At 40.0% G+C, this 14,376-nt stretch overlaps 1 protein-coding gene across 1 annotated transcript in view; it reads left to right on the top strand.

Moving 5' to 3' along the window:
* The window catches only part of tmem104 (transmembrane protein 104), a 183,538-nt gene that overhangs the window by 38,907 nt on the left and 130,255 nt on the right, over positions 1 to 14,376 (top strand). The window contains exons 7-8 of the mRNA XM_084072389.1: positions 6,003 to 6,102; positions 12,730 to 12,826. Of these exons, the coding sequence (XP_083928515.1) occupies positions 6,003 to 6,102; positions 12,730 to 12,826 (197 nt within the window). The remainder of the gene's footprint in view (positions 1 to 6,002; positions 6,103 to 12,729; positions 12,827 to 14,376) is intronic.

Genomic DNA, 14,376 nt, shown 5'->3' with positions numbered 1-14,376 from the left:
GCTCGCCACCGCAGCCCGAAGAGGGAAGGGCCCTGTGTTCAGAGCGCCGTGTTGTGGACAGTCTGTGAGAGAGAGAGAGAGAGAGAGAGAGAGAGAGAGAGAGAGAGAGAGAGAGAGAGAGAGAGAGAGAGAGAGAGAGAGAGAGAGAGAGAGAGAGAGAGAGAGAGAGAGAGAGAGAGAGAGAGAGAGAGAGAGAGAGAGAGAGAGAGAGAGAGAGAGAGAGAGAGAGAGAGAGAGAGAGAGAGAGAGAGAGAGAGAGAGAGAGAGAGAGAGAGAGAGAGAGAGAGAGAGAGAGAGAGAGAGAGAGAGAGAGAGAGAGAGAGAGAGAGAGAGAGAGAGAGGCCCGAAAACAGTTGAAAAAAGGTGACCATGCCACCTTTTTTTGAGTGTGTGTGTGTGTGTGTAACACTCTCTAAACACCCTGTCCATTTGTGGGAGGTGTTTAGATTGAATTGTGGGCGTGCACTTCAGTTCATAATATATATATGTATGTATGGTGGGGGCGTGGCTGTGGAAAGGGGGCGTGTTTGGTAAAAACAAAGGCTCTGCAACGCTGATTGGTTGCCATGTCTGCTTATTGTAAGTGACATTGCCCTTGTTTTTCTGTGAAGGTGCTTGCAAAGACTGGTGGTTTGCGGTTTGTCCCTGTTTCTGAAACGTTGTTGATATTTGGTATGAGTTATTGGTTGATATATTGATCTATTTCACACACACTCTCACATTGGTTATGTCATCCAATTCATTCTTGTTTCGTTAATTGTTGTTTTTCCACATGTGGGTCGTTGGCCACTCTTACATTGATATAGGATTTTATTCCTGTACTTGCTTACAGGTCTATTTGGTTCCATTTGTACACTCACAGAGTTACAGACCCATGAGCGTCCATTTGGTTCCGAAACTATCGTTTCTCATTTAGCTGGGGACCCCCTTGGGACTTCTCCAAGGACCCCTGAGCGGCCCCGAACCCCACTTATAGAACCACTGCTCTAATGACTGAGGACGCCCCCTAGAGGGTGCTCAGTCTTACTACAGATGGGGCACAGATTTTTTTGCCTCATAGGAACTTGTTTTTCGTTTTTTACCAGCTTGCAAAGCTGGTCTAAGAAGAGACAGACCAACTTTCAACACATTACAGATTTGCATTCGACAGATTTTCGACAGATTTGCCTGATTGGCTGTCCTCTAAGCCAATGGGGATACTTTCCCCTTTCCCATACTCTGAACGGGCGCCCCCCCCCCTACAGCGAGCCTTAGGGCCATTAGTGGTCTCAGCTGTGCAAACAAAAGACCTGATTGAATGGAATGTTAAGGAGGCATCTCTCTCTCTCTCTCTCTCTCTCTCTCTCTCTCTCCCCCCCCCCCCCCCCCCCCATTGGAATGGCTGAGATTTTATTTTAAAGACAACTTTTACATTTTGTGCTGCAGATTGGGGCAAAAAAAGCCTGCCGCAAGCTGGTATATTATGACTTTGTCATTTCTTGTTTATATATATATTTTTATAATGAGATGGAGTATATTGTCATTGAAGTCGGGTACCTCTCCAAACACCTCGGAGTCACACAGAACTTAACCACACTTGATCAAAATGCTGACGCCGACGATGCTCTCGCTTCGATTTTGTCGTTTGCATCAAAAATACATGTATCAAATCACAAGTTCTGAGGGTTGAAATCCTATCAAAAAAAAACAGACCAGAATGACAAATTACCCACAAGGCTCTGCTACGCCTCTGTGAGAGCTTGTGGGCGTGGAGGAGGGAAGGTACAGGGGCAACGACCAGCATCACCATCACCAAGTGAATTATTTTAACCCCTTAAGGCCGGGAACACATCTGTGTGTCATTTTAAGATTTCTCTGGGGCTATTCAAAAATAGCAGATCTACAAGCTCATAGCGCGGCACTCGGTGCCGCGCTATGAGCTTGTAGGTCTGCTATTTTTGAACAATAAACGTGAAAATGTGTACAAATCTTTCTATGTATATATATTTTTTAAGCAAATATTTGTAACTCAAATCTTTGCTTCTGGGGGATTCTACAAATGTCTCCTAAATCCTAACCCATTTTTGAAAAAAACGTATGTTGTTGCTATAATTGGTGGTTCTCAAACTTTTTTCATGTCAAGGACCTCCCAAAATGATATGTATTTGGCCGCGGAACCCCATCTCAAAATATGCCCCCCCCCCCCCCAAGAAGCAAAGATTTGAGTTAAAAATGTTCACAAAAAAATATATGTATTCAAAGATTTGCACACACTTTACAAAAAAAAAAAAAAAAAGCAGATCTACAAGCTCATAGCGCGGCACTCGGTGCCGCGCTATGAGCTTGTATAACTGCTATTTTTTTTTTATAGCCCAAATAAATCCTTTAAAATGACACACAGATGCGTTCCCGGTCTTAACGGGTTAATTAGTGTGATTAATATTTCCAGCCGGGCGTGACGTGACGTAGTGCCGTTGACCCAGATAGTGAGTGATGGAGCAAACCAGATGAAACGGAGAGCTGTGGGAGAAGATAATGTATGCCTTCCAACAGGGACGGGACCTTTTAACCACTCGAAGCCTATAGCGATGCTGTTCTATGGCTGTAATTATGCATATATATATATATATATATATATATATATATATATATATATATATATATATATATATATATATATATATATATATATATATATATATATATATATATATATATACGTGTATGTTGAACGTGTATTTGAAACAAGTTAAGACACACAATAGTGAATCGGACACATGAAACTATATTATTGAACATATAGCTAAAGTAGGCTAAATAGCACCAATGTAAATGAGAAAATCGGGTTGGTTTACACTACGAGGAGGAGTAATGCAGATATTATAGGCTACACAACAGCCAGTCTCTCTGTCTCTCTCTCTGTCTGTCTGTCTTTCTCTCTCTCTCTCTCTCTCTTTCTCTGTCTCTTTCTCTTTCTCTCTCTCTCTCTCTCTCTCTCTCTCTCTCTCTCTCTCTCTCTCTCTCTCTCTCTCTCTCTCTCTCTCTCTGTCTCTGTGTCTGTGTCTGTCTCTCTGTCTCTCTGTCTCTCTGTCTCTCAATTCAATTCACATTATTCTTTATTGGCATGACAAGCATTCTTATATTGCCAAAGCATTGACATACAGTATGGTACTAAATAACACATATTCAGAATCAGAACAAGTAGCACCAAGAAGACAAGGCAAAACATGAACACAATGACATCGGTTAATTAACTGTAGTGGACTTATGGTGTTCACCCATTGTCCCTCTTTGTGCTCGGATCCAATAAAACATATCTTTTGTTTGTTTTTATAACAATACGATACATTGTTTCTTTGTATTTCCCTGTCAAATAAACATTAAAAAAGGGTTTTAATTTATTTTAATTCAAATATTAATTTTCTTATTCAAATATAGACATTTTCCCCATATTCGAGGAGTATTCACAAATCGAATATTAATTTACCAACACACCCACACACGTCAGTCTGACAGACAACTTTGTTTTTCGAAGGCGAGGAGGTTAGTGGTTGGCGATGTACAGCGAATTAGAACTTGTTAATCAGGTCAGACTCCGACGGCGCTTTTCAAACAAATCTATGAAGCAATCGATGCTGCAGCATTGCTTGAAGGCAACTCCCCCGTTGGACCAAGTGGAATGCTTCCAAGCTGGTCTCAAATCTCTCAGCAGCCAACCATCCATTGACAGTTAAATATGGTGAGCTATGAAAGCCTCTTATCAAAAAATATATATCAAGACTCGGAGCTGTCAGCCACACAGCAGACGGTAAATCGAAAAAGTTTATATCCTTCTGCAGATTTTTTGTTTTCGTCAAAGTAACATTCCATGTGTCCCTTTTGGACGCAACGTTAGGTAGTTTAACTTAAAACGTTATTTTATACTTTGGCTATTCAAAAATAGCAGATCTACAAGCTCATAGCACGGCACCGAGTGCCGCGCTATGAGCTTGTAGATCTGCTATTTTTGAGAAATCGTGAAAATTTGTGCAAGTCTTTGAATATATGTTTTTTAAAAAGCGAACATTTGTAACTCAAATCTTTGCTCCTGGGGGGTCCCTGGAACAACATATTCTCAGATGAGGGTCGGCGGCCAAATGCAATTTTACAATTTTGGAGGTCCTTGACATGAAAAGGTTTGAGAACCACTGATATAGTAACATAGTTTTTTTTCAGAAAACGGTTAGGATTTAGAAGACATTTTGTAGAATCGGAACCTCAGGCCTTATTATTTTTTTTTAATGCGTCCTTTTGGAATAGAATGTGTCTCTGATGTGGGACGTGCATCCACTAGCCGTTGCTTCATACTTTGTGAACTTGTAGATTTACCATGTTTGGCGAAGATATGCAGTTTGAAATGGGAGTGTGTGTTTATTATGGCTGGTGAAGAGGAAATATTGCTGCCTTTGCATTCTCACGTGTGTAACAAATGTATACGCACGAACCTACAGCTCAGTGATGCTTAATATATATGCCGTCGTATGACAGGGTCGCACACAAGAAATAGAAGATCTACAAGCGTGTAGTTCGGCTGTTTTTGGTGTGTGACGCCTTTAATTCGTCAAAGTACAATTTAAGTTCATATTCTATGTAACTTTGTCAATTTAACCCATTCAATCCGGCAACGCGTCTGTGTCATTTTAGATTTCTTTGGCTATTAGAAAACACTTCAGGGCTACAAGCTTGTAGATCTGCATTTTTTTTTTATCATGAAAATGTGTGCAAATCTTTGAACATTTTTAACTCAAATTGAACCACTGAGGCCTATAGAAAGGCCTATTTAGGGAGGCCCGTTTCAAAAGGATTTGGAAAACATTTATAGAATTCCCAGAAGCAAAGATTTGAAAATATATTTGCTCGCTTTAAAAAAATACATATATTCAAAGATTTGCACACATGTTCATGATTTCTCAAAAATAGTAGATCTCGCACTATGAGCTTGTATATCTGCTATTTTTGAATAGCCAAAGTTTAAAATGACGATTAAAGTGGTTACAATCTAAAATGACAGATGCTTTTCTCTGTCTTAATGGGTTAAAAAAACGTATTTTGTATATCATTATTCACTTTCTTTCCACAATCTTTCCACATAAACGGGTTGTGCGTTCAACTTCTCTGAACACGATTATTTTGCCTCGAGTGTCTGCCGGTGTCTGGACTGCACGAAAACCGTGCAAGGCACGGTTTTCGGTTCAGTGTCTTGCTCAAGGACACTTCCACAGTAACACAGGGGGCGGCCAGGGATCGAACCAGCAGCCCTCCGATTCCAAGCTGGCCAAACCTGAGCTACTGCCTGCCCCCTACACTCCCGCTAAAAACACACACACACACACACACACACACACACACACACACACACACACACACACACACACACACACACACACACACACACACACACACACACACACACACACACACACACACACACACACACACACACATACACACACACACACACACACACACACACACACACACACACAGACACACTCTCTTACAGGAAGGGCTTTGGAACCAGAAATGTATTCTCTCTGGTAATGTAGCAAAAAAAAACAAGCTATGAACAGATGCTGTAATGACCACGTGGCTACCAGAGGTGTTGCCAAAACACTAGGGATGTCCGATATTATCGGCCTCCCGATATTATCGGCCGATATTAGCATAACAATTTATATCGGGAAAATATCGGTATCGGTTTTTGAAAAAAAAAAAGTTTTTTTTTTTTTTTTTTGCTTTATAAATAAGTTACAGGAGTTCTTACTGTATATGGTGTGTGTGATATGAAATTTGAGTTTACCCTAATCACAATAATCCCCGCATATATCGGTATCGGTTGATATCGGTATCGGTAATTAAGAGTTGGACAATATCGGTATATCGGTTATCGGTAAAAAAGCCAATATCGGACAACCCTACAAAACACCCATGAAAAGGCACAGTTATACATTATGTAATGTGATGCATTGGTTTGTGTCTTGCAGTCGGTGTGAACATGTTCTACATCTGCATCATCGTGTACCTGTACGGAGACCTGGCCATCTACGCCGCCGCCGTGCCCATATCACTCACTGAAGTGGCCTGGTAAGAGAAACCTCACCAAATGCATTGACATGTTATACCGTTTCAGTTAGAGCTGGAAATAACACACTTTTAAGTGTATTTGTTCATATATATGCTGTGCATATCTATACCTTTTCACACAACAGTGTCATGTGATACAACAACAACATTTTTGGGGGAATTTTCTATTATGACATGCTCAAAACAGGGAATGAAGACTAATCCATTATTTCATGACTTTATTGATAATCATTTTTATTTTATTTTATTTTTTACAAGCGATTTGATTAACCCATTCAATCAAGGAACGGGTCTCTGTCATTTTAGATTTCTTTGGATATTCAAAAATAGCAGATCTACAAGCTCGTAGCGCGGCACTCGGTGCCGCACTACGAGCTTGTAGATCTGCTATTTTTGAAAAAACGTGAAAATGTGTGCAAATCTTTGAATATATATATATATATTTTTAAAGCGAACATTTGTAACTCAAATCTTTGCTTCTGGGGGGGTCCCTGCAACAAGATATTCTACAAATGTTTGCTTTAAAAATATACATGTTCAAAGATTTTCACGATCTTTCAAAAATGAGCAGATCTACAAGCTACATCTGCTATTTTTGAATAGCCAAAGACATCTTAAAATGACACAGATGCTTCCCCAGTCTTAATGGGTTAAGCATCGCAACCCTACTGGTATGCGCGACCTCACCAATCCATGACTTTTTTTCTACCACATCAAGCCTAATTTGTGCCCCAGCTGTGCGATGGCGTATAAGCTCACAACACATTGCGTCCACGATGCGTTGTGCGCTCGTAGGCTCGGCTATTCTCGAATCGGGCTTCAAGTTCCCTTCGACCTTCGTTCCTTCGCCAGTCCTCCTCCCTCCTATAAACCATTGAGACCGGGAACGCATTTTAGATTTTAACCACGTTAACCATTATCTTAAACTTGGGCTATTCAAAAATAGCAGATCTACAAGCTCATAGTGCGGCACCGGGTGCCACACTATGAGCTTGTAGATCTGCTATTTGTTTTCGAAAAATCGTGAAAGTTTGTGCATATCTTTGAATGTATATATTTTTGAAAGCTAACATTTTTAACTCAAATAAAAAAAAAGAAACGGTTAAAAACAGTTAAAAAAAATAATATCAGTTCTCAAAACTCAAACTTTTTTCATGTCAATGACCCTTAACCTGATATGTATTTGTCCGCGGACCCCCCATCTCAAAATATTGTTCCAGGGAGCCCCAGAGAAGATTTGAGTACAAAATGTGTGTATATATATATATATATATATATATATATATATATATATATATATATATATATATATATATATATATATTCAAAGATTTACACCCATTTCCACAATTCTTTTCCCAAAACATAGCAGATCTACAAGCTCGAGTGCTGCGCTATGAGCTTGCAGATCTGCTATTTTTTAATAGCCCAAACAAATCTCAAAAAATGACACAGATTTGTTCCCGGTCTTAAAGGGATAAGCTGTTTTTTTTGGCAGGACACAGCAGGACCTCTCTGTGCTCCTCCCCAGTGTCTCTCCAGACTTCGTCCTCCTGTACGTTTTGGCTGTTTTCCTCGGTGTGCTTCTGAGCGCGTCCAGCGAGGGACAGGGACAATAAAAGTGTTTCCTGACCTCATGCCGGCACCGCTGCTGGCACAGCGTTCCCCCCGTTGACTTGGCCGTCCGACAGCTTCTTTATTGCGGCTCAGTTGGGCAGACAGGGTGTGAATGAGCTAGTTCATTGTAGTTGGAGACAGTGGTGGGAGAGGAGAGGTACTCTGCTTTTGTTTTACTTGAGTAAAAGTAGCAACGCCACAATGTATAGTCCTGTATTCAACATTTTACTTGAGTGTTAATAGAAAAAAGTATTGCCGTTGAAATATACTTGCAGTACTGATTGACTGATTGATTTATTGATTTGAATACTTCATTAACCCATTTTTGCTTTGTTTTTATAAATCTTTATATTGGAGAATAAACATTTAACAATAACAATAATTTAACAATAGATTTAAAATTACAACTCTCCATGGATTTTGAAAAATCTTGAAACATTTTTTTTTAGATTTTTTTCAAAAAACTGTTAGGATTTAGAAAATAATTTTAAGAATCGCCTCAGGTCTTAACCCATTGATACCTGGAACGCATCTGTGTCACTTTAGATGTCTTTGGCTATTCAAAAATAGCAGATATACAAGCTCATAGCGCGGCACCGAGTGCCGCACTATGAGCTTGTAGATCTGCTATTTTTGAAAAATCGTGAACAAATATTTTTTATATTTAAAAAAAAAAACTGTTAGGATTTAGATTTTTTTAAAGAATCGCCTCAGGTCTTAATGGGTTAATGGCTGAAGAATAACATAGGGCTTACTTGGTTAATATATGTTTTGTAATAATAATCTAAATCTGTAAGTAACTAACAACTAATAATTGTAGTGGAGTACAAAGTACAATATTTGCCTCTGTGTGAAAAGACTACTCAAGTTCCCAGCTGATTATTATTTGTGTTTTGAATAATCAGAACATGAGTGAAATCTCTAAAACATGTTTTCCAATAGAAATGAGGTATAAAATAGCCATGTGCACGTTCAAATAATGGTCTACACTTTAGAGGCATGTGACTTCACATCAAACAACACAGAATATGAAAGTTATGTGGCCAAAACGTTTGCGTTTTTTTGAACACAACCCCCATACAATGAACCATCTATCCCCCCATTATAGCTCTATGCTCTCGTCTAACATCACCCATGGGTGCTCAATGAGCCATGAGGGCTTGTGTAAGGCTTATTTTATGGGCGTTCATAAAAACATTCTTTTTTTTTAGATGGCAGCACAGGTGAGTGAGCAGGCGACAATAGGACATTAACACTGCATTTCCACCTCTTCTCACGTCAACGCTGCTCGGCGGAAACCTTGTGTGTCCGTATTTCAACTTATGTTTTTTTCCCCCCGTAAATTAGGGCTACTTTGTTAAAATATCCAATCGACAAGCTCAGAAAGTGTCAATTTGCAATGCGTTGTGAGCTAGTAAGTCATCTATTTCCGCTACAGATGTGCCACTTCAAAACTTCACACGTTACTGTTCTTTCCCTGAAAGTGCCCTGAAAATGCATTTTTTTCACTACACTACACACTACACACCCCCGTTTTTCCCTTCAACAGACATCCATATACATGAGAACAAAATAATGTGTGTTGAAGAAGGTGTCAGACTCATTATGAGGCGAAAGGTGATTTGAAGAGGTCCTTGACCAGTTGCTCAAATTAATTAGCATCATAAAAGCAGTGATCATCAAAATAATTCAGCATTTTAAATGCCCTTCTTTGTCCCTCTTATTGCCCTGGGAATCCCCTGAAAATGTACTGTCTTGGCGATGGCAGGACATTTGAAGTTTTGAAATGGCACATCTGTATATAGCTAAAAAAAAACATATATATATTTTTTAATTTTTCACCTATAATACTTGGCCAAAATGGAGAGGTTTTGTGCGCTTTGTAAATATTTATAAATATTTAAACCAATGACAATAATTAACAAGAGCTTGTGACTAAATAATAACTAACACATTGAATCCATCGTAACGCAGGTTATTTTTTTTATTGTGTTCCGTGAAAAAGTAACGTCTTTGAACGTACAGTATAAGCTTTCCACCCGACACGGCGACGGCACGGAGAGCGAGAGCAAGGCGTTGAACCTCCCCCCCCCCCCCCCCAAAAAAAAAAAGCCTCATTACGATCACAAACCTCCGCCGCATGCCAAGCGCGCCGAGATGAATCGACACTTGAAAGCAACATTCTTTTCCCTTAACCCGTGAAGACCTGAGGCGATTCTTAAAAAAATGTTTTAAAAAATAGCAGATCTACAAGCTCATATCGCTATGAGCTTGTAGATCTGCTATTTTTGAATAGCCAAAGCAATCTAAGGTGACACAGATGCGTTCCAGGTCTTAATGGGTTAACCCGTTAAGACCGGGAACGCATATATGTCAATGTTTAGATTTCCTTTGGGCTACTCAAACAATACCAGATCTACAAGCTCCTAGCGTGGCACTCTATGAGCTTGTGGATCTGCTATTTATTTAAACATCGTGGAAAATGTGTGCAAATCTTTGAATATAGATATTTTTGTATTTATTTGTAACTCAAATCTTCGCTTCTCGGGGTCCCTGGAACAAAATATTTTCATATGGGGGTCCACGGCCATATATATATATATCATTTTGGGGGTCCTTGACATGAAAAAAGTATGAGAACCACTGACATATATAGCAACATAAGTTTAAAAAAAAAAACTGTTATGATTTAGAAGACATATGTCGAATCCCCTGAAGCAAATGTTTGAAAAATGTTCACTTTAAAGGAGCTACACCATGAATTTAAAAAATAATAATAATATTTGATATCATATTGTTTATGTCCCTCAAACGTTTTTCAAAAGGTTTGAGCCTAAATCAAGCCTCAGATATACTCATTCCAACTAACTTCTCTCTGGCTTATAAAGCACTTTCACCTGCAATACCACATTGTCCTGTTTGGCACGGGGCGCTATTGAGCCAGTTTGTATGCATGTCATGTCCTGGTTCTGTGTGGAAAAAGTAAAAAAATAAAATAAGAAAAAATGTAAAAAAAAAAAAAAAATGAAAAAAAAAAAAATTTAATTTATTTTTAGATTTTTTTTTGGGGGTTAGAACTGAAAAACGGGAGGAATTGTTCCCAGACGTGACGTAGGGTGGGGGAACAAATCTGACGGACTGTTTTCAGACCAATTTACATGAAAACCACAGATAGCCTATGAAAGTCTGCATGCTCGAAGTCGGGTATTTGTTGGAACAGAAGAGAGGTGGGGGAGACCAAAAACACACAAAAATTAAGAAAAAGTTAAAATTCATGGTGTAGACCCTTTAAAAAAATACATATATTCAAGGATTTTTACACATTTTCACAATTCTTTTAAAAACAAGCTCATACCGCGCTATGAGCTTGTAGATATGCTATGTTTGAATAGCCAAAGAAATCATCAAAACATGCCACAGGTGCGTTCCCCCGGTCTTAACGAGTTAAGAGTCAGACTGCAGGTGGCCCAGGCAGGCTCCTAATGATTCTATCGACGCTTACAGCCCTGTCACACTTTGCCACCACCAGCGCGGCGCTGTCTCGCGATGGCTCTTGAGTGACACTCATTAATTTTCCACCTCACATCCCAGAGACGCCAGACGCGCCGTGTCCCTCCCTTTTTCATTCATCCCCCGTCCGCTCTGCAACATCAAGTGGGGACATTTTTTTTTTTCTAACCCATTTAAGACCTGGGACGTATCTGTGTCATCTTTTAGATTTGAGCTAATTAGCATTATTTTACCCTTTTGGCTATTCAAAAATAGCAGATATACAAGCTCGTAGCGCGGCACCGAGTGCCGCGCTATGAGCTTGTATATCTGCTATTTATTTATTTTAATCGTTTAATCGTTTGTGCAAATCTTTGAATATATGTTTTTTTTAAAGCGAACATTTGTAACTCAAATCTTTGCTTCTGGGGGGATTCTACAAATGTCTTCTAAAACCTCATGTTTTTTTTGGGGAAAAAACGTATGTTGTCTCAAACTTTTTTCATGTCAAGGACCCCCAAAATGCGGACCCCCCATCTCAAAATATATCGTTCCAGGGACCCCCCCCCCCCCCCCCAGAAGCAAAGATTTGAGTTACAAATGTTCGCTTTTAAAAAATGTATATATTCAAAGATTTGCAAAAAAAAAAAATATATATCATAGCGCAGTGCCGCGCTATGAGCCGCGCTATTTTTGAATAGCCAAAGAAATCTAAAAGTGACACTGATTCTTTCCCGGTCTAAATGGGTTAACTGACTGCCGTCTTCACATCTCCGTGGTGGAAAGAAACGACAAAACAGAAAATAAAATCATTTCAGCCTCTTCTTTACACCCGTACATCTGTGATGTGACAATAAAGGTGATTCTGGAATTGTGAAACTCTATGTGCCGACGCGACGCCCCCCGACGGCAGCCGAGACGGATGTTTGTCTAGTCACTATCTGAACCATTGCTGTGGTAGCGATGAACCAAGTACTGTATTTAAATATTGTATTCATTTTATAAATAGTTCATCTTTCCCTCAATAGGGACAACACCTGTCCCAAGTTGATGATGTCATTTGTCCATGTGTGGTCCGGCCCTATGGAATGTGTGTGCTAATAAAAATGTATTTGAAATAATTGCTTTGATGCTCATATTAACCTTAGGAAGTGTTATGTTGGTTTTTATTTGCATATGCATTCCATACATTCCATAGGGCTCGACCACACATGGACAAATTACATCATCAACTTGTGACGGGAGTGGTCCGTATTGAGTGAAAGCATTTCTAAAATAAATAGGGCACATTATAATGTATTAAGGCATATAAGGCTTATTAGCCAGTTATCCTTTTAACTCTGAGGATGTCCAAATGTAACCCGGGCCCGTTTGGTAGCATTTGTACACCCTCAAAGTGACGCATGGATACAACTTTTCAGAGTTAAATTGTGATTCCATATTTCTGTGTGTGTGTGTGTGTGTGTGTGTGTGTGTGTGTGTGTGTGTGTGCGTGCGGTTCTGCCCGTCCCTCCTGTGCAGTGGGAACCACTCATGCAGCGCCAAAGGCACGAAGTACAACGACACGGACGCGTGCTGGGGCGCCGTCACCCGGAAGGACGCCTACAGGGTGTTTTTGGTAAGTACTTGGCAGCAAACGCCCACCCTCTTCTCTCTCTCTCTCTCTCTCTCTCTCTCTCTCGACCCCCTGCGGCCTCCCTGGAGGGTCTGGCAGCCACGCACACAAACCCCTGCCTCCCTCCCTCCGTCCCCTCTGGGGTGTGGGTCGTTGGGACCGGGGATGAATGATCAAACTTGCGTCAAATCCATAGACCCACTCTGTTAGACTGATGCCGTCTGGCACTTCATTTACACGAGCACCTTGGATATCATCTTCATGCTACAAGCACGCAGATTCACACGCACAATATTCGTGCGTGTTCGAGACAGGGCGCGCGCGCGCGTGTGTGTGTGTGTGTTTGTATTACTATACTTGCGAGCACCAAGTATAGTAGAATTTGAAGAAATATACATTGTGAGGACCGTTTTCCTGGTCCTCACAAGACAAATGTTTTTTTTTATAGTTAAAAAACTATTTTTAGAGATACGTTTACAATTACAGAAACTTTCAGGTCAGGATTAGACATTTAGAGGTTAGGTTTAGGGATTGGAATTAGAGTTAAACGTGATTTACACTTAGTTGCGCGCCAGTGTCATGCACCGAAAAACAGCCGATCTATAAGCCCACAACGCGTCGCAGCGCGACGCGTTGTGGGCTTGTAGATCTGCTGTTTTTCGGCTTTAGGCTTACGGTTAAAAATGGCAAAATGATATATATATTTTTAAATGGCATTCATAAAATGGCTGTCCTAAAGTGTTGATGTCCTTACAAGTATAGTAATACAAACGTGTGTGTGTGTGTGTGTTGGAACTGTTTATGAGCGGGTGTGTGTTTGTGTGTGTGTTCGCTGTGGCTCCACGACGCGGCGACGAGACGCTCACACGTGTGTGTGTGTGTTGCAAGTGTTGCAGGTACCAAGTACAAAGTCACTTTCCATCCCTGATATACTGTGTGTGCACAGCGCATGACCCACACTGCACATACTTTGGGGGGCTCATATCCCCCCGACGGGTATGGACTTGAAGTAAGTAAAAGTCCTACATTCAAAATGGTGCTCAACTCAAGGTCAAGGTTCACTTTATTAGTATTAGCATAGAAGTAGCAAACATGCAAGTGCTCATTATGCAGAATGACCATTTCAGAGACACAAATATATGACATTATTGGGCTATAATTATTGATCATTAACCACTTATCCCTATATCATACTTCGGCCATTTGAAAATAGATGCTTATCGCGACGCGTTGTGAACTTATATATCTACTTATTTCTGAAACAAATTGACAATCTTTTGATTTACTACTTGAATATTTAATTATTGGCAAATTATTAACATTAACCCATTAAGACCTGAGACGATTCTTAAAAATGTTTTCTAAATCCTAAAAAAAAAAATTGAAAACAATCTAAAACATTTTTTTTCAAGATTTTTCAAAAATAGCGGATCTACAAGCTCATAGCGCGGCACTCGGTGCCGCGCTATGAACGTGAAATAATTGTAGTGGAGTAAAAAGTACAATACCGGTGTCTCTGAGATGTAGTAGAGTAGAAGTATTAAGACATGGAC

This window comes from Gymnoscopelus microlampas, assembly GCF_963454915.1.
Source record: "Gymnoscopelus microlampas genome assembly, chromosome: 11".
Classification (NCBI taxonomy): Eukaryota; Metazoa; Chordata; class Actinopteri; order Myctophiformes; family Myctophidae; genus Gymnoscopelus; species Gymnoscopelus microlampas.
The sequence above is the reverse complement of the archived record's forward strand: the minus strand, read 5'-3'. Positions and strand labels throughout refer to the sequence as shown.